The 22486-nt window shown below is 49.9% G+C and overlaps 1 protein-coding gene across 2 annotated transcripts; it reads left to right on the top strand.

Moving 5' to 3' along the window:
- Positions 1-2538: 2538 nt before the first annotated feature.
- On the top strand, positions 2539-18999 carry BSG (basigin (Ok blood group)). Of its 2 annotated transcripts, XM_036399365.2 has the most exons (9): positions 2548-2665; positions 6724-7071; positions 8902-9058; positions 10737-10825; positions 11657-11784; positions 13773-14046; positions 17272-17296; positions 17993-18060; positions 18200-18999. In XM_036399365.2, the coding sequence occupies exons 1-8, from the start codon at positions 2584-2586 to the stop codon at positions 18048-18050; spliced, it is 1161 nt and encodes a 386-aa protein (XP_036255258.1). In that variant the 5' UTR covers positions 2548-2583; the 3' UTR covers positions 18051-18060; positions 18200-18999. The 2 variants fall into 2 exon arrangements, with proteins under 2 accessions (XP_036255257.1, XP_036255258.1); XM_036399364.2 differs by lacking the exon at positions 6724-7071 and having other exon boundaries at positions 2539-2665.
- The last annotated feature ends 3487 nt before the right edge of the window (positions 19000-22486 follow it).

The following is a 22486-nucleotide window of genomic DNA, read 5'->3' on the forward strand; positions in this document are numbered from 1 at the left end:
CCTGAACCCACAGACTGGAACTGGCTGGGACATGTGAGCTCAGGAGGCTGCGGGGAGCTCCCCAAACTGTGCTGAGCTCCCAGCCCAGGGCTGGGGCGAGCAGCCTTGGAGCCAGGGCAGGGCCAGGCCCTGGCAAAGAGCCTGCCTGGAGCTCCTGCCCCTGCTGCACAAAGCTCATCAGAGGGGTAATGAGCAAAACTTCCCTCGGCTGGAGTCGTGCAAATGGGATCAGGGCTTGAGTGACACCTGCGCCTGCACGCGGCGAGGGCATGTGCTTTATTGCCTTAGGAAATGAGGCTAAAAGGTGAATAGGATTATTGTCGCTTTATTCAGGCCTGGCAAACGGCTTCCAAGGTCACCCAGCACGGAGCAGCAGCAGCCCTGGGTGCCTGTTCATAGCCAGCCTCTCCTTCCTTTCCTGGGGGGCTGCTCTGTGCACCCCAAATCTGCATGGCCGTGCCCTTTGCTGGCTCTTTGTGGCCAGTTCCCTCCCCGATGCTGGATGCTGGGGGTTACCCAGATCATGGATGCCATGGGCTCCATACCCCCCGAATTTCTGCAAATCCCCCCAGTGCAGGGGGAGCCCGGCCAGTGGATGAGGGCGGGTGGGACATGGGGAAGAAATGGGAGGAAGGAGCTGGCAGATCCCCGTGGATCCCCTGGTGGGGACTGGCGCCTATGGCCCCGTTGTTTTGGCTTTTCCTGCCCCCCTGCCCAGAACCCCGCGGCTGACTCAGACAAGAGTTCACTCAGGGGATGGCGAAGAGTTGGAGACAAATCTGCTGTCCTGCAGAGGCCTCTTTGCCCAGCTGCCCTGTTGGTTTTTGCCTGCCCAGCCCCTCGGAGAAGCCTGATTTATCCCACTGCTCTGCAACGGCTTAAAAACTGTGAAAAATGCGTATTTTATGATTGGCTTTTCGCACATATTAAAATGAATATGTGTTGTGTTAGAAAGTTGTGGTGTATAAATTCTCTTAAGTAGCGTGGTAAATATAGTTTTGGGTTATAAAAATATGTTAAAATAGAAACTGTGCTATGTAAAATACTTTATTTTAAAGAAAGGACTCGCAGCAAGATAGCAGCCACAGGACACCTGAATCTTTCAGAGAAAGAGAATTTATTGCTCCATTATCAGAAGAAACTTCTTCTTGCCTCAAAGGTGCAGTTTGAGGATTCGGAGGAAGATGTTGACAATGACCAGACAGAATCCTGTATTTGAATGGAATTTATGCATCATGTATGAGGTGTATGAATATGCAACAGGTTATTGTTTTTAAGGGTTAATCCTCTGTTAATGTGGCTCCTTTTCTGGGCTCTGTCCTGGCCGCGGTGTCCTCGCAGGAGCCATTGTCCCGTTGTCCGGGCCGGACTCCCCGCGCTGAGGAAGCGCTGCCCGGTTCCCTTCCCACGCATCCCGCTGTCAGCCTCACTCCGTGTGCCCCCGGCAACCTCCGGGACCTGCCCGGTGGGAGAAACGCCCAGTCACTTGGTTTTAAAATTTTAATAGTAATAAAATGGTTATTAAAATAGTAATAGAATTAGAGTAATAATAATTTGGACAATTTGAATTAGGACAATATGAGACAATAGAAACAAAGAGTTACGGACGTCCGGGTACCTTTTTCTGCGCAGCACGAGCCCAAAAAGGACACAGTTAGCAAAAAATTAACTCTTAAAAGCAACAGCCTGTTGCATATTTATGCATGATGCATAAATTCCATTCAAATACAGGATTCTCTCTGGTCATCGTCAACTTCTTCCTCTGAATCCTAACAGTGCCTTCGAGGTGGGAAGAAGTTCGTTTCTTCTGTTAATGGGGCAATAAATTCTCTTTGTCTGAAAGATTCAGGTGTCCTGTGGCTGCTATCTCGCTGCGAGTCCTTTCTCTAAAGAAAAGTATCTTACATAGAGCATCGTTTCTGTTTTAACATTTTTTATAACCTAAAACTACATTTACCACACTTACTTAAGAGAATTAATACAGCATCACTTTCTAACACAACACATATAATATTCATTTTAACATTTGCCAAAAGCCAATCATAAAATACGCATTTTTCACACCGGGGACCCGCCTGCCCGAGCCCCCGCTGGCTCCCCCGTGACTCTGCCCACGCGGAGCCGCATGGCCTGGCGGGCGTGCGCGTCCCGGTGCTGCCCCCGGTGCGTGCGTGCCCCGGCTCGGCAGGCACGGACACGTGCGGGCCTGCTCGTCTCCCCCCCGTCCCTCCGCGCTCCCGGACCCGCCCGGGGCAGCGGCCGCACCGGGGGCACCCCCGGGACCCTCAGCCCCGCCCACAAGGCGCGTTCCCATTGGCTGTCCCGGTAAGTGGGCGCGGCCGGGCGGGACCGGCCCGAACCGGCTCTGCCCTCGGGGCCAGGAGAGAAGAGAAGGCGCTCGGCGCGATCTCATCTCTGATTGGCCGCGCCGCGCCGAATGGGCGGGGTCTGCGCGGCGCAGCGCAGCGCAATTGGCTGAGCGGCGGGGGGCGAGGGGGCGGTGCTCCATGTGGCCCCGCCTCCCCCCGGTGCCCCCGGTCGCGGTTATAGCGCGCGCGCGGCGCGGCGGGGGCGCGTGCGGAGATGGCGGCGGGCGCGGCGGGAACGCGCGCGGTCCTGGCGCTGCTCGTCTTGTGCTCGATGGCCGCCGGCGCCGCGGGGACAAGTACGGACCGGACCGGGGCGAGCCGGGCTGGCTCTGGGCTGCGGGGGGATCCATTCAGGCGGACCGGGGTGGCGGGGGGTTGGCGGGGGGGGGTTGGACCGAGGGACGTTCCGCGGGGGCTCCGAGGGGCTTGGGCAGAATCCCGGCCCCGCGGGTGGGCTCCGGGCCGGCTCCGGGAGCGGCGGGTGTGGGGGGAGGAGCGGCGGCGCGGGCGCCTGCGGCGGGGCACGTCCGCGGCGGGCGGGGCCGGGGGAGCGGAGGCGCCCTGGGGTTATCCGGGCATGGCCGGGCCGGGCTGGGCTCGGCGCAGCCGTCGGGCAGTCCCGGAGATCGAGCGGAGGATGCGCCGCGTGCCCGGTGATCTCTTAAACCGGAGGAGCGACCGGGACCGCGCTGGGTTGTTTTCTCCTTAGGAACACCCAGGAGTTTATTCCCCGCAGCCGCTTCTCCGGTTTCCGTGGCTGAGGAGCAGCGACGAGTCCCCCCCGGGGCTTTAAAAAACCTTAAAGATGTTCGGGATAATCCGCGGGGCGGAGCGGCTCCGGTGCGGGGCGGCGGCTCCGCAGCCCCCGGTGGGCACCGGGAGCTCTGCCCGGGGCTGGGCTCCCCCTCTCACCCCCGCAGGTTTGGGAGGAGCTCACGGCGAACCCGGCCGGGCTCTCCCCGTGCCCGAGGTGCGGATGGAAGAGGCTCGGTTCGGTCGCTGGTCCTGGCTGCTCGGCGTTTTGAATTCTTAAACAATTTGTAGCCTATTTGCACTTAATTCAGCCCGGTAGAACCGAACCTTAAGACTGAAGGAGTGTGTGGGTCATGGAAAGTGTGTGTTCTAATAGTTTCTTTTTACAGAATTGCGTTTTAATTCTGCAGGGCAGAGCCTCCTTCTAAACCTCACAATTTTCACCTGGAGCTGCCCGCCTTGGCCACATCCCGCTCCCTCTGTGCCCCTGAGGGGTTCCTGAGGGTTTCTCCAGCCTGGGACTGGCACCAGTGGGATGGGGAGGAGGCAATTCCTGCCCTGGATGGGAAAAACCCTGGAAAAACCGAGCTGGCCCATCAGTTGTGTAATGCCCATGTCCTGCCTGGCCATGCCTGGGCTTGGTGTGGAGCTGTGCTGGTGCCTCCAGGGAGCAGAGTGGGGTTTGGCCTCTCATCAGTGGCTTGGCTTTATGGAGATTAGGGGCTGGAGACTGGGGTTTGGCCTCTGAGCAGGTTTAGGTTTGGCTTTATGGAGCAGACTGGGGTTTAGAGAATGGGGTTTGGCCTCTGAGCAGGTTTAGGTTTGGCTTTATGGAGCACACTGGGGTTTAGAGAATGGGGTTTGGCCTCTGAGCAGGTTTAGGTTTGGCTTTATGGAGCACACTGCGTAGCAGCTCGCCCCACAGAGCATGGGTCAGTTTGTGTCTGGACTCTGTGCCCTCAGGGGGAGGGACCCTGACTTTGACCTGGCTGTGCAAAGCTTAAGGGCAGCTTTTATAGCTCTTTTAAATGGCAGAAAAAGGGTTAGATCCTCAACGATCCCCTTCCCAAACCGAGAATCAAAGCTCAGGCCAGGCAGGAACACGGACCCAGCGGGGCTCTGGCCAGGCTCTGCCACCCCGAGCACGTCCCACTGCTGTGAGCACCCCGGGGACTCCTCCCTCTGCGGGGGGAGAGGTTGTTTTTAGTCTGAAGGTGACTCTGGAGAATGTTATCTGCTCTCTCCCTGCCTCCCCTGCTGTCCTGCTGGCTCGGATACCGCGCCGTGCCCGGGGAGGCATCCGGGCTCAGCCCTGTGGGGAGCGTCTGGGCTTTGGGAGCTGAGCCCTTCTTGCAGCCTCTCACCCTCTGGAAAATGTGGCAGCAGCCCTGAGGGATCCCAGTGGTTTTGTGCTGGCCATTCTCCTGTACCTTGGGCTGGACAAGCGCTTTCCCCAGCCCAGAGAGCCCACGGTTGGGATTTCCTGCTCAGGACAGGGAGGGCATTAATCCCATGGGAATGTGAGTGCTGCTTGCTGGAGCCTTTTAACCTGTTTGGACTGCCCCACTTGCAGCCTCTCGCTCTCTGGAAAATGTGGCAGCACCCCTGATCGATCCCAGTGGTTTTCTGCTGGTCATTCTCCTGTACCTTGAGCTCCACAGGCATTTTCTTGAGCCCAGAGAGCCCAGGGAGGGCATTAATCCCACGGGAATGTGAGTGGTGCTTGCTGCTGCTTGCTGGAGCCTTTTAACCTGTTTGAACTGCACGAGGCACCCTCTAACTCGGAGCAAATAACCTTGCAGAGCTTATTTTGTCAGCGTACAGTAATCACCTTGTAGCTGTAAACCCCTTGATCTTTACCAGCTCCCGCTTTAATTCGGGCTGCGCTCGCAGCAGACGGGCTCACACAAAGTGCTGTGGGCAGTTCCAGGGCTTGGCAGCCTTGGGAGTGTTTGATCACAAGGCTGTGGTGTGGAAAAAACCCTTCTGGCGTGGTTCTGGGGGTGGAACCCAGCTGATGGCCCCATCCCATAACACCTCTGAGTACCCCTGAACCTCCTGCTTGGATAAATTGGTGTCTGCTTTCTCCTAGGAGTGCTTGGTCACCCCACAATGAGGGATCCTTTCTCTTTCAGCCATGCTTATTCTTCAAAACTTTCATAGCTTTAGTAAGAAAAGCTACTTTTTCCTTAAAAAACATGGAATTAATTTTTCTAGGAATCAAGCTTAGCTTACGGGCTAACTTGTGTCTTTCTAGAGTTTGAGCAAACTTGGGTTTGTGACACTGATTTCTTCCTCTTAGGATTTCCTGTTAAAACATCTCCAGGCTTTCAAAACCCCCAAAAACTTCTTCTAAGCCCAGTTCCTCTGTGCCTGTACGTCATGGTGCATCCGTGGAGGGTTGTGTGCAATCACAAAGTGCTTTTAACAGAGCTAATTAATTCCTGGAAGGTTCTTGGGGTGCCTGTTAGTACAGGAAGGATGTGTCTCAAGCTCCTTCTGAAATCTGGCTGGGGCTGGGTCACGTAGTGAGCTCTGCTTGTGCCTGATGGTTTTTCTCCAAGTGGAGCTGCTGAGCCTCCCCCTTCCTGCCCGCCCTGGGAAGGGCTCCTGGAGCTGGGGCTGCTGCCCTGGAGCCCGAGGTTGTTTGGCAGCTGCACTGCAGGTATTTAATTCCAGTAGGGACCGACCTTTGAACTGGCTGATTCCAGCACTGAACCCTCTGGCTGCAAGGGCAGAGGGAAAAACACCCAAATTCCAGCCTGCAGCTGCTGCCTGTGCCTCTGCTGTGTTGGTTGCCAGTTCAGCTCTGCAGGCTGGTCTTGCCCGAGATGAAAAATCAGATTTCTCTGTTCGTATGACAACAAATTTACACTTTTCCTCACCTGCCTCGTGACATCTTGCGGTCTGCGAGACTTTCTGCCTCTCCCAAAAAAGTTCTGGCCTCGGGGTTGTGCTCAGGGGTGCCTGCTGGGCACTTTGAGGGGCTGAGGGATGGAAGGAGGGTGTGGGCTGGTCGGTGTGGCTGTGGCTGGTACGTGTGGCTGTGCCATGGCTCAGCAAGGGGGGGGCCTGGACCCCGGCCAGCTCCAAATTAGTCAGGCAGCCCAGGGCTGTGCAGTGAGGGGGAACAGACACGTTCCTCTTGAGGCCACAGGGGCTCACTGAAGCTCTTTTCCCACCGCAGTTGTCTTCATAAAACTGGCTCTGAGGGGGCTCAGGGTCCTGCTGCCTTGCTGTCCCCAGCTTTCCATGCTGAGGTGACCTGTGCAGCACCAGGCTGGGGAATGTGGGGGCTGCATAAGCCCCTGAAACACAAATTGAGTGGTTTTATTGTGCTTAGGGGCCTTGGGCTGTCCCTCACAGCAGGTGGGGCATCCAGTTTGGATAGTGGCACGAACTGAGTGCTGGTTTTGCAGTGGAAATGCAGAATGCAAGCGAGCCAGGCAGAGCTCAGAGTGCGGAGGGGAGGGAGGGATGAGCACACTGATGTGCACACAGCTTGCAGCCTCTGCTCAGCCGCCGAGGGTTGTTTTTGCTGGTGGAAGGTGAGTTCTTGCTTTGCACTAACACTTTGCACTAATACCTCTCCAACTCATAGCTGGTTTTATAAAGTCACCGCTGTCTCAAAAGAGACTGGCTCAGGACAGCGTGGAGCTGTACTGCGAGGCGATTGGCAATCCCATCCCCGAGATCCAGTGGTGGTTTGAGGGCAACGACCCCAATGAGACCCATGCCCAGCTCTGGGATGGCGCACGGCAGGACCGTGTCAAAATCAACGCCACCTACAACCTGCACTCCACCAGCACCATCTCCATCGCCAACCTCACGGCCGACGACTCGGGCATGTACGAGTGCAGGGCCAGCAACGACCCCGACCGCAACCACTTGTCGAAGAGCCCCAAAGTCAAGTGGATCCGTTCCCAGGCGAACGTTTTTGTCATCGAACGTGAGTGGCCGCACGCCGAGGCCTTGGCACTTTGCTCGGACACCGGTGTCTCGAGTCTCCCGCCGTGCTCACCCCCGCACCCGTGTCCTGAAAGCTCTCCCCACCCTCCCACCCCAGCTGTAGAAGTCAGAGACTCCCACCCTGTGTTGATGTCCCCCCAAACCACCACCACTACCTGTGACTTGACCCGCTGCTCAAAAAGGGTTGTGGCTTCTCCCCGATCAAAAAATTCGCCCTCCGGCCATCCCGCGCCTTTTCCGGAGCCAAAGAACCTGGAAGTTGCTGCTTCCCTGAGCGCCTGGCTGCAGAATTAAACCTTCATTCTGTGGTCGACTCTTCCCCAACCACCACTGACCAGCAGCCCTTCCTTGCAGCTCATCCAGCTCCTTCTCCTTGCAGCAGCCCTGCTTTCAGCTCGCTTCCGTGCTGGTGAACCCAGACTCTTGGTGGGGGAAAAAAAAAAACAAATCTTGCTTTGAGGTCTGAGATGCAACCGTTTTTGAAATGGCCGTGTCTGTGTGACACCTGAGTGTTGGTGGTGTTGCTTGTCCTGTGGATGTGGCTGGGTTCCTGTGACCGTGTTCACAGGGGTCTGAGGATGAGGGAAGAGACGAGGCTGTGACTCCATGTTTGAGAAGGCTTGATTTATTATTTTATGATATATATTCTATTAAAACTATACTAAAAGAATAGAAGAAAGGATTTCATCAGAAGGATAGCTAAGAATAGAAAAAGAAGGAATGATAACAAAAACTTTCTGTCTGAGCCAGCTGACTGTGATTGGCCATTAATTAGAAACAACCACATGAGCCCAATCCCAGATGCACCTGTTGCATTCCACAGCAGCAGATAATCAATGTTTGCATTTTTTTCCTGAGGTCTCTCAGCTTCTCAGGAGGAAAAATCCTAAGGAAAAGATTTTTCCATAAAGGATGTCTGTGACAGGTTCCCACTCACAGTGTTGCAGCACCCAGGCTGCTTCCAGAGCTAGAAACTGGGAGGGGGATAAAATCCTGCTGAGGTCTCCCTGCGAGTGCTGGAGTTAGGAGAGCTGCCTTTCCAGCAGGAATGGAGTGCAGAGCTCCAGCAGGACCCTTCTTCCAGTGGCATTTGGATCGGAGGAAATGCCAAGTGCCTGTCAGACCTGGCAGGAATGGGGTGGGAGGGTAGGGGCTGTAGTGGCACTGGGGCCGTGCAGTGGTGCTGCTGATGGCAGCTGCCTTCTCGGACAGCCTCTTACGAGTAGAAATGCCTGAGTCATCTTAGCTTGCATAATTTACTGCTGCCTGGCACATGGAGGAGGCCCAGGACCTCTCGGAGCCAGGGCTCTGTGCTCTCCCTGGAGCCTTTCTCCCCAAACCCTTTGGGGCTGTCACGCAATCCTGTCTCACTGCAGAGGGTCCTGGCTGCCCTCTGTGCTCCCTGCAGGTGTCTGGAGCTGCTCAGGTGCTGGGAGGTGTTGGCACACGAGCTCTGTGGTGGCTCCCAGCAGCAGCAGAGCCGTGCTCTGCCCTTCAGAGTGACCTTTTCCATTGCTTATTGAGCACTGGGGCTGCAGCCCTGGCAGGGACACGGACATTCCAGTGGTGCAGGACTCAGCAGCCAGCCTGCTCCTGGGGGGGAGCAGCTGCAGGGCCATCCCAGGGCTGCTCAGCTGCCCTTGGGGACACCCTGCTGCTGGCCAGGTGTGGTAGGGAGCTGTGTGAAGGTAAGTGGGAGCTGGGAATAGAGACAAGGAGCTCTGTGGGGTTTGCGTTGCAGGTTCTTGGGCACCACGTCAGCTCTGTTGTACCCTGGGTTAACTTAAATCCAATTTTTTTATCAATGCAGGTCCAGAAATTGTTACTAATGTCACTGTGGGTCCTGACAAGGTGACCCTGAGCTGTAGCATATCTGCACCACAACTCCCCATCACTGGCCACAAGTGGATTCACAAGGAGAAGACCCTGCAGGAGGACAACAACTCGGGTGCTTCTACCAGCTACATGTGAGTGTCAGGGCAAGGTCAGAACCTGGGCACAGGCAGGGTTTTTACCCCAGAAAGCAGCTGGTGTTTGCTTCAGCTGGAACCAGGGCTGAGTTCTTGCAGCTCTGTTGATGGGGTGGGGTTAACAGAGTTTTGGTGAGGCCCAGCACTCTCCTTTATGGGCAGCGAAAAGGAGGAGAAAGGGGCAGTTTTGTGCCACAAATATCCTCTTAGAAAGAGATTTCCTGATTTTAAGCAGGTGTTCAGCTGGACTCTGGCTGTTCAGCGTTCCAGAGCTTTGAAGGAACCCTGCTCTGGGCAGGCCACCAGCAAGAGGCTCCAGTTTGTCACTATAGGACACAGAACAACACACTGCTGTTTTCAAGGTGAAAAAAGGGAAGTTTATTTTCTGACATTTATAGATTTCTATAAGTAACAGTGGATTGGAGGGTGACAGTGCCACCTCTGCAATGACACTGGACAAACTAACAGTCCATCAAATTTCTCTTCCTCTATAAATAATGCAAAACAATCAGTTATTTACAGCAAGTTTGTTACAAGAACGTAAACGTCAGAAGGCTTAGAAAACCCTAAAAAATAAAAATAAAAAAAAATTCTACTTGGAGCTTCCCTTCCCAGGGTCCCAGAAGGAGTTGGGTGCAGGAATAGCAGCCTTATTGTGGCAGTGCAGTGAGCTTTCCTTTCTGATTACACTCAGGCCTGGCTGGCAGTGACCCAGCAGCTGTGGAGGCATCATGTCCCTTTGTGTGGCACTGCAGACGTGCCTGTCTCCCCATAGCAACAGGGAGCTGAACAAGGATTAAAGTATTTATAACCCAGCCTCCCTCGTGTGACCTCAATTCCTCAGCTGAGTGGTTTTTGGAAGTGGGAAGAGCCGTGCAGGGCAGAATCAACAAACAGCTCCTTGTCCCAGTGCAGCCATGGGACAAAGTGTGGGCCCCTTCCCTCGAGTGGGTATTACTGAGCAGCAGAATGGGATGTTTGTTGCTGGGCTGCATAATCCACTAAATCTCATTGCAGCAGCTTTACAGGAAGGAGAATGTGAGGTTTTTTTTTCCTCTGTGAGGGGATCAATCCAAAGCAGCACGGCCTGGGTGATCTTTGCCATGTGTTTCACTGAGCTGGAACAGTGATCAGAACTTGATAGACATGGTGAGCATCAAGCCCTGTTCTGCCACCCTCAGTGTGTGAGGAGGCTTGGCTTGCTGTAGGTACACGGTGCAACATAAATATTCTGCTGGAATGGGGGACATTGGTTGTTCTGATTTTTTTTTTTTTTTTAAGATTTTTCTAAGCCTTCTGATGTTGACATTCTTGTAGCAAACTTTCTCACACACTTTCTGTAAATAACTCATTGTTTTGCATTCTTTTATGGAGGAGAAGAAATTTGATGGACTGTTTGTCCAGTGTCATTGCAGAGGTGGCACTGTCACCTTCCAATCCACTGTCACTTTTAAAAAACTACAAATGTTAAAGTCAGAAAATAAACTTCCCTTTTCTTCTTCACCTCGAGAGCAGCGCTGTCTGCTCGTGTTCTTTCTACAGTGACAGAAATTTCCTATGGAGGAGGCTGCTGATGCTGTTGTGTGTGTGATTCCCCAAGTGTGGAGGGTCAGAATCTCTGGATAAATTAAATTTTGCTGTCAAGTTGTGCTTACCTGAGTCCTGTTTTTGGCAGAATTGAGGGGACGATGGAGGAGCACTCTGGCATCTACGAGTGCATCTTTGAAGCCAACCCACAGATCAGAGGACAAGTGAATATTTCTGGTAATTTCATCCCTTTGCTCCTGGGGTCTGAGGAGGGGATGTGGGGAAGCTGTGACCTCCTGAACACTTTGCTGGAGGTTGTTGACTAAATAAAAAAGCTTATATTTCAGAGCTAATCACTGTACAAGTTATTTGCAACCAGGCCTCCACAAAACACCAATTAAAAAGTGTTTTAAACGACACTTTAAAAAGCAATAGCTTGTTGCATATTCATATATTTCATACATGATGCAAACAATCAAACAAATTCCCACAAGTGGGACTCCCATTATGTATGCTGACAGGTGCATTGCTTTTATACTGAAATTCCCATTTCTAACAGACCCAAAAACTCCCTGGGAAGATTTTGCATCATGCTGCTCCATAATGGTCCAGACCCCCTGTCCTGGTAGAGTTTTCTATCTTTACCATTAAAATATATCTGACTGACAGCACCATCCATTCACATGCCTTTGAAAGGTCAACAAGATGCATTTGGAACACATATTTACAACTGAATTTCTGCTTGAAAGGTGATTTTAAAGCAGAAAGTGTCTTTTCAGCTGGAAAAAGCTGCTCCCAGCCCTGAGATCTGGCATCAAACCACCCTTCTGTGGGCATGTTCCCACAGGAATAATGCACAGAGGGACAAAACCTGCTGCACAAATCTCTCTGAGCCTTTCCTGAAGCAGCTTGATGCTCTTTAAAAAATGCCAAAGTAGTGAGAGGAGCAACCTGACTGAGATTTTGGGGTGGCTGATTTTGTTGAGGTGAGCTGCAAGAAGCACAAATCTCTGTGATTTCTATAATGAGATGTCCGAATTTAATTTTTTTTTTCCCCCTTTTGCCTAGTTCCCCCCCAGGTGATGGCGTACAAGAAGTCAGAGCATGGCAATGAGGGGGACACAGGGGTGCTGACCTGCAAGAATCCCTCCTTCCCTGCTGTCACCACCTGGTCCTGGCACAAAAGTGGGCATGGGGTAAGTGCTGGTGTTTTCTCCTTCTCCCCTCCTGCCCTGTCCTTGTGGCGCCAGAGTTATTCCAAAGCTCAGTGCTCCCCAGAAAAAAGGATTTCTCAGCACTGCCCCGATGTTCTCCCTGTTGATGGAGTGACTAAATTATTATTTTAATGCTTGAAAAGACAAAAAGCCCAGAAATTTCTCTCCCAATTTGGTACAAAGACGCCTCAGACCTGGGGCTGTCCAATTGGTCAGAGGCCAAGAGGTCCCACCTGGGTAATTCACTGGAAAAGGAAGAGAAGGAAAGAAATAATCCCTTTTATGGGATGTTCTAGCTCAGTTTTCCTCTGTAAGAGCTTCGTTATTTTGCCTTTTATTAAACTTTTTTTCTGTTTCCAACACTACCTCAAAAGCCATCCTGCTAATTTTAAGCCATTTGGGGTAGCTGAGCTATCTCAGGTGTGATAAGTTCTCTAAAAGTTCATAAAACCTAGCTCTAAGAGAAACCCATCACCCTCTCCTTCCTTGTGAAAAATGCCAATCAGCTGTTTTTAAAATTTTATAGGTTTAATAGTAATAAAATCATTATAAAAATAGTAATATAATTAGAGTAACAAAAATTTGACCAATTTGGATTAGGACAATATGAGACAATAAAAACAAAGAGTTAGGAACAGTCTGGGTACCTCTCTCTGGGCAAAATAAGCCTGAAAAAGGACACACAGTACTTAAGAAAATTAATACAGGCTAACTTTCTAACATAACACATAGAGTATTCATTTTAATATTTGCCAAAAGCAAATCATAAAATACGCATTTTTCTTAATACAGCATAACTTTCTAATAAAACACTTGTAATATTCATTTTAATATTTGTGAAGAGCCAATCCTATAATACCCATTTTTCCACACAGCAAAACTTTATAACATAACACGTATAATATTCATTTGAATGTTTGCAAAGAGCCAATCATAAAACACATTTTTTTACATTGAGCTAGTTACAACAAGTATCTTACATAGCATAGTTTCTATTTTAATATTATGCTACAACCTAAAGTGGTGGTATAATTACCACACTACCTAAAAGTTGTGGTATATTTACCACACTACTTAAAAGAGATTAATGCAGCATAACTTTCCAATATAACACATGGAGTATTCATTTGAATTTTTGCAAAGAGCCAATCATAAAATACGCATTTTTCACAATAGAGCACGATTTCTAGCATAACACATAGAGTATTTTAATATTTGTGAAGAGCCAATCATTTTTCACAATACAGCATAACTTTCTAACACAACACATGGAGTATTCATTTGAATATTTGCAAAGAGCCAATCGTAAAATACGCATTTTTCACGATAGAGCATAATTTCTAGCGTAACACATAGAGTATTCATTTTAATTTTTGTGGAGAGCCAATAATTTTTCACAATACAGCATAACTTTCTAACACAACACACAGAGTATTCATTTTAATATTTGTGAGGAGCCGATCAAATTTCTAACATAGCACATAGAATATTAATTCTAATATTTGTGAAGAGCCAATCATTTTTCACAATACAGCATAACTTTCTAATATAACACATGGAGTATTCATTTGAATGTTTGCAAAGAGCCAATCATAAAATAAGCATTTTTCACAATACAGCACAATTTTTAGCATAACAGAGAGTACTTATTTTAATGTTTGTGAAGAGCCAATCAAATTTCTAACATAGCACATACAATATTAATTTTAATATTTGTGAAGAGCCAATCATTTTCCACAATACAGCACAATTTCTAACATAACACACAGAGTACTCATTTTAATATTTGTGAGGAGCCGATCAAATTTCTAACATAGCACATACAATATTAATTTTAATATTTGTGGAGAGCCAATAATTTTTCACAATACAGCATAACTTTCTAACACAACACACAGAGTACTCATTTTAATTTTTGCGAACACCCGACCCTATAAATCCCCATTTTCCCCCATCCCTCCTGCCCGCAGCGCCTGGAGAACGCCTCTGGCAGGTACATCATCAAATCCAGCGGCAACAAGACCGAGCTGCGGATCCTGAAGCTGGACATCGAGCAGGACACGGGGGATTATTTCTGCAACGCCACCAACTCGCTGGGCACGGGCGATGCCACCGTGAACCTGCGCGTGCGCAGCCGCCTGGCAGCGCTCTGGCCCTTCCTGGGCATCGTGGCAGAGGTGCTGGTCCTGGTCACCATCATCTTCATCTACGAGAAGAGGAGGAAGCCAGATGAGGTTCCTGACGGTAAGAGGCAGATGGGGTTTTTGGTGAAAAAATGCCTGATCTCGCTTGTTTTTAACATTTTAAAGATTTTTATATGTCTATAAAAATATATATATATGAATTTTATATATATATATATGAATTTTCATAATTTTTATATTTTTATATATATTAATTTTCCATATTTTTATAATTTTATATGTGGAGTTTCATATTTTTATATTTATATATAAATTTTCATATTTTATATTTATATGAATTTTAATATTATATATATTTATATTTTATCTATTTATTTTATATACATCTATATATATTTTTATATATATGAATTTTATATATATAATTTATATATATAAAATTCATATATATATGAAATCATATATATATGAAATTCATATATATATGAAGATCTAAAATTTACATATTTATATATCTATACACATATTTATACATAAAAATATAGAAATTTTATATATAAATGTATATATAAATATATCTCTATAAAAGTTATATATGAAATTTATATATCTATAAAATTATATATAGAATTTATAGATAAAATTTATATATATATAATTTACAAATTTATATGCTATAAAAATAGTAATATAATTAGAGTAATAATAATTTGGACTATTTCAATTAGGACAATATGAGACAATAGAAACAAAGAGTTAGGACACTCCAGACTCCTTCTGGAATTCCAGGACTGACAGACAGTGCTGGGAGGGGAAAGGAGAGGTGACTGACACACCTGGCAGGGAATCATCAGGGGAGGGACCCGAGGTTCTGGGGTAAACCCTGAAGTCACACCAAACAGTGTGGGAAGATCAAGTGGTTTGCAGCTTGCAGGGCTGGTTCTGAGGTCCCTCTCTCAGACCAAGGGTGGTTTGAGGGCCTTTGAGGAACCAGGCTGTGATTCAGCTGTGAGGCTGCCTGGAGTTGCGCTGTTTGTGGCAGTGCTGCAGTGAGATCTGGAGCAGGAGAGGATTCTGAGCAGGTCAGCCTGACCCTTTGTCTCACCAGTTCCTCTGCTTGAGTGTCTGCAGGGCTGGGTTTGCTTTGGCAGCTCCCGCTCTGGACAAGGTGGTTTGTAAATAAATTACCAGAGCTTTTGTGGTGCTGAGAGCTGTGTCAGTGGCTCTGCAAAACCGGGCTCAGCTGAACTTGTGTTCAGTTCAGGATGTTTTGGGTCATCACATCAGCACATCCTGGATCTCAAAAGACCCGGTGCTATCTTTAATCTGTTCTGGAAGCAGCGGCTCCTCCCTTTCCTTATCGCCGGGGATCTGCATTGTGTCAGCTCCTTTATCTGATGCTGTTAACAATGCGGTGTGAATGCTCTGCATCCTTCCTGCCCGGGACCCTGCGGAGCCCCCGGCCCCCTGCAGGAGCAGGCTCGGGAGAGGAGCAGCACAGGGAATAAATGTCAGATCCCCGCCCTGATTGCAGGGCTTGGAATTCCACTCCAGGCAGTTGAAACCAGCAGGTGTTTTCCCCTCTGGCACCCCTGTCCTAAAGATGTCGTAGCTGCATCTCCCAGCAAAAACGCTTTGTGATCAGGTTTGTGGTGCCATCAGTCCAGGTCTGTGGGATGCTGATCTGTCAGAGCTGTAGGAGATGCTTTCACAGACAGGTAAATGTCCTGAAATGTCCTGATGCTCCTTGGCAAGAGGAGCTCAAGTTCCCAAATGCTCATGGATGAGGAGACAGCATCACACCCCTTTGATAACCACACATGGCTTTACACTGCCCTGGTATAATTTGGGTTTTTTTCTGCCCCAAAGTCTCTGTAGCTTTGCCCCCACTTCCCTGGTATAATTTGGGTTTTTTTCTGCCCCAAAATCTCTGTAGCTTTGCCCCCACTTCCCTGGTATAATTTGGGTTTTTTTTCTGCCCCAAAGTCTCTGTAGCTTTGCCCCCACTTCCCTGGTATAATTTGGGTTTTTTTCTGCCCCAAAATCTCTGTAGCTTTGCCCCCACTTCCCTGGTATAATTTGGGTTTTTTTCTGCCCCAAAATCTCTGTAGCTTTGCCCCTCCTGAGGGGTGACAGTGAGACCTGTCTGAGCCAGTTCCTATAGGAATGTGCTTCCTGTTGATGGAGTGACAAAACTCCCTTTTGTCCCCTCAAAAAGGAAAGAAGCCCAGAAGTTTCTCTCCTCGATTAGGTGAAAAAAGCCACCTCGTTAGGCCTGGGAGGCTTCACCTCAAACTTCAGGATGGCCAATTGGACAGAAACCAAAAAGTCCAGGTTGGGCAATTTACTAGAAAAAGTGAACAAAGAAACTAATGTTTTTGTGAGGTGTTTTACCGGAGCAAGGACCTCCTGCACCTGGCTTAGTTTTTCTCTGTTTGTTATTTTGCCTTTTATTAAATCTTTTTGTTTCCAACACTGCCACAGAAGCCACCCTGCTGATTTTTATGCCTCCAAAGGTAGCTGAGCTACCTTGGGTGTGTTATAGACCTCTGAGAGCTTATTAAACCTGGCTCAAGAAGGCTCCTATAACACATTCCCTCCAGAACTTCCTGTGAGCTGGACCCTGCTGGGATGGGGTGGGGACAGTCTGGCCTGGGATGGGGACAGTCTGGCCTGTCTTAGGGGTGATATCCTTGCTGGTGTTACCTGTCCACTCTTCCTTTCTGTGCTGCTGGGTGCCACCTCTCATGGTGAGTAAAGGTAGTTCCAGATGTGTCTGTCCCTGTCCTCTCACCAGCCACGGGCAGATCCTGGTGCCCAGGACTGAAGGGGAGCCAGGGCTGGAGAAAAGGTGATGGGGAGCAAAGGAGACACCTGGGAGCCTCCTGTTGGGAGGTGGCAGGTCTCAGGGAGCTGGTGAAAGGCTGCAGGGCTTGGCACGTGTTGGCAGAGGTGTTTCCTTAGCTGTGCTGCTCAGAACGTGGTGTGTGCAGTGTTTGTTTTGGTAGCACAACCTGTGTGTGGGGAGGGAGGAGGGCTTCCTGCTGCTGCTGCTGCTTTTAAAGCCTCCTTCCTGAAACATCCTGTTTGGCTTCCCCTTCACCTGCTGGGAGTGTGCTGGGATCTGGGAGCCATCCCAAGTCCTGGTGCCGTGGGGGTGAGCACAGGGGATGGATCTCGCCCTCCCCAGTTTCAAATGGTGAGGAATGGCTGCCTGGAATGCACTCCCCACTGCTTTAAGGGGAGGCAGAGGTCACTTTGTATGTCCTCTTCCCTGACTATTTATATTTTGTTTTCTATTTTCTGTGCTGTCCTGAATGTGAAGATGATGATGGAGGCTCTGCACCACTGTGAGTACCTTCTTTGCCTGTTCCTATTTAGCCAGATTTGTACTGGTACATCTCATCCAGCCAGGGAATCTGCTCCAAAGATAAAAGCTTTATGCAATGATAAAAGCTGGCTGGTGTGGTGTGATGGTGTTCACAGGGATGAGGGAAGAGACGAGGATCTGACTCCATGTTTCAGGAGGCTTGATTTATTATTTTATGATATATATTACATTAAAACTATACTGAAAGAATAGAAGAAAGGATTTCATCAGAAGGCTGGCTAAGAATAGAATAGGAAGGAATGATAACAAAGGTTTGTGGCTCAGGCTCTCTGTCTGAGCCAGCTGGGCTGTGATTGGCCATTAATTACAAACATCCAACATGGGCCAGTCAAAGATTTACTTGTTGCATTCCACAGCAGCAGATAATCATTGTTTGCATTTTGTTCTTGAGGCCTCTCAGCTTCTCAGGAAGAAAAAATCTTAAAGAAAAGATTTTTTCATAACAGCTGTCTGTGACAGTGTGGGATAATCCTCAGTGGGGGGAGATGTCCCACCATGGTTCATTTGACGTCCCCACACATCCCTGGGGTGGCACCAGTGTCTGACCCTGCTCTGGGATCTGATCTGCACCCTCTGCTTGGACATTACTGGCTGAGGGGTGCTGCTGGGGGAGCTTTGTGCTCTCCCTTTCCTCACCTCCCTTCTCCCTCCCCAGGAAGAGCAATGCCACAAACCACAAGGACAAGAACGTCCGCCAGAGAAACGCCAACTGAGAGAGGCCAGGTGAGTGCCTGGGGCAGGAGCTGCAGGTCTGAGCCTGCTGGGGCTCTCTGGGAGAAGCCAGAGCCCCTTCTGGCCCAGCTCTACCACCAGCCCAGTGCAGCAGGGTTTATCTAACTGGCTTTTCTTTCTCTCCTGCCAGGTGATGTGTAGATGAAGAACTCGTCTGGACAATTTTGTTTTCTTTTAAATTTTTTTTTTTGGTAAAATAGCACCATGGAATATTCTAGTGCGTCCTTGAGATTCAGTTATTTCACTTTCTAAGGAAACTTTTAAGTTGTAGAATATAAAATACACTTCTTTTTTTTTTTTTTTTTTTTTAAGAGTCGTGGGAGGGTTTTTCTACCTGTAAAATGTAAATCCTTTGTCCCTAGTAGTCTGGGTCTCTTGACTGTCTCTGTCCTAGGTTATTTCATGTTGGTACAGAGTGGGGAGGGGGGGTGGCAATGCAGCTGTGCCCCACCTGCTTGTGGGGGTGAGGGAGGAGCTGCTTTGGTGGCTGTTGGGAGATGACCTGCGGGGGTTCAGGAAGGGGTTTTTGTGTCTTTCCCAGTGCATCACCAGGAGCAAGGCTGCACCTTTCCCTGGCCAGGGCTCGTTCCTGGCGTGTCCCTGTCGGGCACACTCCCGGTCAGCTCCTGCCAAGCTGCTCTTGGTTACTGTGCAGCCAGGAGCTGGATGCTGGATAAATGATTGCTGTAACTTATTCCAAGGGTTGCTCATGTCTGTGCAGTGGGGAGGGGCAGGGCGAGCCGGGGCTGGGGGTGGTTTTAAGGTTTAACAGCTTTGTGCTTGTGCTTTGTGCTTGAGCCATCGTGACTCGGGGGCCTGTGAGCAGACAGGTGCTCAGGGGAGTCTAACACCTTTACTGCTGGTTTAGCATTGAACTGTTCCATCTCTTAACACTTCACAAATAAAGATGATTCCTCTCTCTTTTTTCCACCTCTGGACTCTGGTCTCTGTCTGACCCTCTGGGCTGCAGATGCTGTGTCTGGGTTTGGTGCCAGCTCTGGCTGCCCTCTAATTGCTGAGGAGATGCAGCTCAATGGGTGTAAAACCTTCAGGGAGGGGAGGGAGGGGAGTTCCCTGCTCTGCAGAGCCTGCAGCAACCTGGGTTTCACGGTAGCAATTACTGTAATCAAAGTTGAGGATTTTGGAGAGTCACTGGAGAGATTCAGAACAACATTGCAAATATTAGGATGCAACCATTTCCAAATCCACACCATTGCATTCACTCAGGACTTTTAATTAAGAGTTTCAGTAATTTACGTTCATATTGCAGCTTTTGGTAAGGAGGACACTGCTGGACTTTAATGACATTTCCATGCCAGTCCATTCTGAACTGAACTATTAACAGACTGAAATATCATCATTAAACAACTGCTCTACTGTAAGGGACACTCTCCCCTTGCCCTGCTCCACAGTTCCTCAGCTCTTGTGGCTGTGGGCTCAAGGATCAGCCCCAGCCTTGAGGAGTCCCCCCAGGCCCTGCTGTTTGTGTGTCTCACACTTCTCCAAGCAGATTTTCTAGGTTTATTTGGTTTTTTTCCTGCCCTTTATGCTTGGAGAGAACAAAGGTGTGAGGCCTTTGGGCACAGAGCTGGGGCCAGGACAGGATCTGGTGGGGAGTCCCTTCTGATCTCAGGGGCATTCTGCCAGCATTCCTGCCCTGGAGGGGAGGCAGCAGAGCCCTTGGGCTGAAGAGAAGCTGCCCTGAGCTCCCAGCTGGCCTGAGGAGCTTCATTCTGGGCACAGGACTGAGCCATGGCCTTGCTCTGCAGGCAGATGCTCGTCCCTGCCTGCCATGGGACAAAGCAGGGCTGGAGTGGCCGCCCTGTGCCCAGAGAGGTGGTGCCAGGTCTGGTGGCAGTGCTGACAGCCTGGTGCTTTGGTGGATGGGTCCCAGTGCCTTGCTGTGCTGTGTAAATGGGTTATGCAAGGCGTTCACAGCCCCAGCCTTGCGCCATCCTGGTGAAAAATCAACGCATGGCTTCATTTCCTTTGTGACAATTTTGGGTCCTGCTGGAGCCTGCTCTGGGTCACAGCACACAGCACCACTTGTGCCTTTGGTTTGGCTGGGCAGGGGCTGGAGCTGGCACTGTGTCAGCTGTCCTGGTGAGCTGTGGCACAGCTGCCACAGGAACCTTGGGCAGGGATGGCACAGCCAGGCCCTGCTGTGGTGTCCAGAGAGAGGGAGGGGGTGCTCTGAGCCCCCTGCTCAGCCCCTGCTCCTCGGGGTGCGCCTTGAGCTGCTGCCTCCCTTCTTGGCACCAGCATCTCCAGCCTCGCCTTCAGGTTCAGCTCAATCAGTGTCTCCATGGGGTTTAAATTAAAGGCGTTTTTTGTTTGTTTTTTCTAAAGGTTCAGCTCAATCAGTGTCTCCATGGGCTGGGGGCAGCTCAGGGGTGGCAGAGCTCTGCCCCAGGAAGAGAAATTTCATTTCTCCATGGTTTGGGGAAATGAACTGTCCTTGGAGGCAGCCGTGCTGAGCCCGGGCTGTGAAGATGCAGAACGAAGCCGCTGCGGTCCCCAGGGTGATTTTGGGGTATCTGCTGCCCTGGGGCTCAGCACAGGGTGATTTTGGGGTATCTCCTGCCCTGGGGCTCAGCACAGGGTGATTTTGGGGTTTCTCCTGCCCCGGGGCTCAGCACAGGGTGATTTTGGGGTGTCTCCTGCCCCGGGGCTCAGCACAGGGTGATTTTGGGGTTTCTCCTGCCCCGGGGCTCAGCACAGGGTGATTTTGGGGTGTCTCCTGCCCCGGGGCTCAGCACAGGGTGATTTTGGGGTATCTCCTGCCCTGAGGCTCAGCACAGGGTGATTTTGGGGTATCTCCTGCCCTGGGGCTCAGAGCAGGGTGATTTTGGGGTGTCTCCTGCCCTGGGGCTCAGAGCAGGGTGATTTTGGGGTGTCTCCTGCCCTGGGGCTCAGAGCAGGGTGATTTTGGGGTGTCTCCTGCCCTGAGGCTCAGCGCAGGGTGATTTTGGGGTGTCTCCTGCCCCGGGGCTCAGCACAGGGTGATTTTGGGGTGTCTCCTGCCCTGGGGCTCAGCGCAGGGCCCGCGGCTGTCGGTGCCCGGCCCGGGCCCGGCGTTGGCTCCTCCGTGGCCGCGGGACGCGCTCCGGGGCGGTTCCGTCACCAGGTGGTGCCACCGGGGGGCTCCCGGCTCCGGCTGCTCGGGGCTGCTCGGGGCGCACCCGGACCCCTCGCCCCGGCCATGCCCGACACCCTATTTCTGTTTGGGATCAGCAGCAATAACAGAAGGATTTAATTTATTTGATTTCCCTATTGCAAATGACTAAACAGTCCAGAACTTCTACAAATTAGTTCTTAGTTTAACTAGTATTTTGTTTGATGCCTCTATGTTCATGCACACATGAGCAAAAAAACCAAAAAAATTTCCTAAGAAATATTCAGAATAAGATACCAATAAAACAGTATTCAGTATCTCCTCCTCACTTGCAATTAGGACATAATGTTGAATAGTGCTTCCATTGACTTCTAATTTCATGAACTAGATAGAATACATGAATAAAAACCCATTTTTTTCTCAGTAGCAGCATATCTTCCATGTGAAATGTTTCATATGATTCAAACTAGATGCTCAAATGCTATTCCAGACTTTTCTGGCCCAGTTCAATGCCTGGTTAATCAATGGGAATGTTTGACTTTCCTGCGGCAGAGGGCAGGAGGTGCCAGTCCTGGTGTTCTTCCAGAGCATCACCCCCTTGGCGGAGGTGACCATGTTCACAGGGGTTTTCAGGTGAGGGAAGAGACGAGAATGTTGACTCCATGGTTCAGAAGGCTTGGTTGATTATTTTATGATATACATTACATTAAAACTATACTAAAAAGAATAGAAGAAAAGGTTTCATCTCAGAAGGCTGGCTAAGCTAAGAATAGGAAAGAAAAGAATGATAACAAAGGCAGCTGCCTCAGACTCTCTGTCTGAGCCAGCTGGGCTGTGATTGGCCATTAATTAGAAACAACCACATGAGACCAATCCCAGATCCACCTGTTGCATTCCACAGCAGCAGATAATAATTGTTTACATTTTGTTCCTGAGGCCTCTCAGCTTCTCAGGAGGGAAAAAATCCTAAGGAAAGGATTTTTAATGAAAAGATGTCTGTGACAGGGGTCCGGTGTCCAGCTTGGGGTGCTGGTGATGTCCTGAGGTGCCGGTCCGGGCTCTCCATCCCCAGCTACACCAGAGGGGGCTCAGAGCTGGAGCGATGGGTCCTTGGGAGGGTTGGAGGCTGTGTCACAGACATCTTTTCATGAAAATCTTTTAAGATTTTTTCCTCCTGAGAAGCTGAGAGGCCTCAGGAACAAAATGTAAGCAATGATTATCTGCTGCTGTGGAATGCAACAGGTGCATCTGGGATTGGTTTCATGTGGTTGTTTCTAATTAATGGCCAATCACAGTCCAGCT

The sequence above is a fragment of the Molothrus ater genome, chromosome 26 (assembly GCF_012460135.2).
Source record: "Molothrus ater isolate BHLD 08-10-18 breed brown headed cowbird chromosome 26, BPBGC_Mater_1.1, whole genome shotgun sequence".
Classification (NCBI taxonomy): Eukaryota; Metazoa; Chordata; class Aves; order Passeriformes; family Icteridae; genus Molothrus; species Molothrus ater.

Coding starts and splice junctions, on each gene's coding strand:
- BSG (XM_036399365.2), top strand. CDS start 2,584: ATGGCGGCGGGCGCGGCGGGAACGCGCGCGGTCCTGGCGCTGCTCGTC. Junction 9,059..10,736: donor GGTGCTTCTACCAGCTACAT/GTGAGTGTCAGG, acceptor TGTTTTTGGCAG/AATTGAGGGGACGATGGAGG. Junction 17,297..17,992: donor GATGGAGGCTCTGCACCACT/GTGAGTACCTTC, acceptor CTCCCTCCCCAG/GAAGAGCAATGCCACAAACC.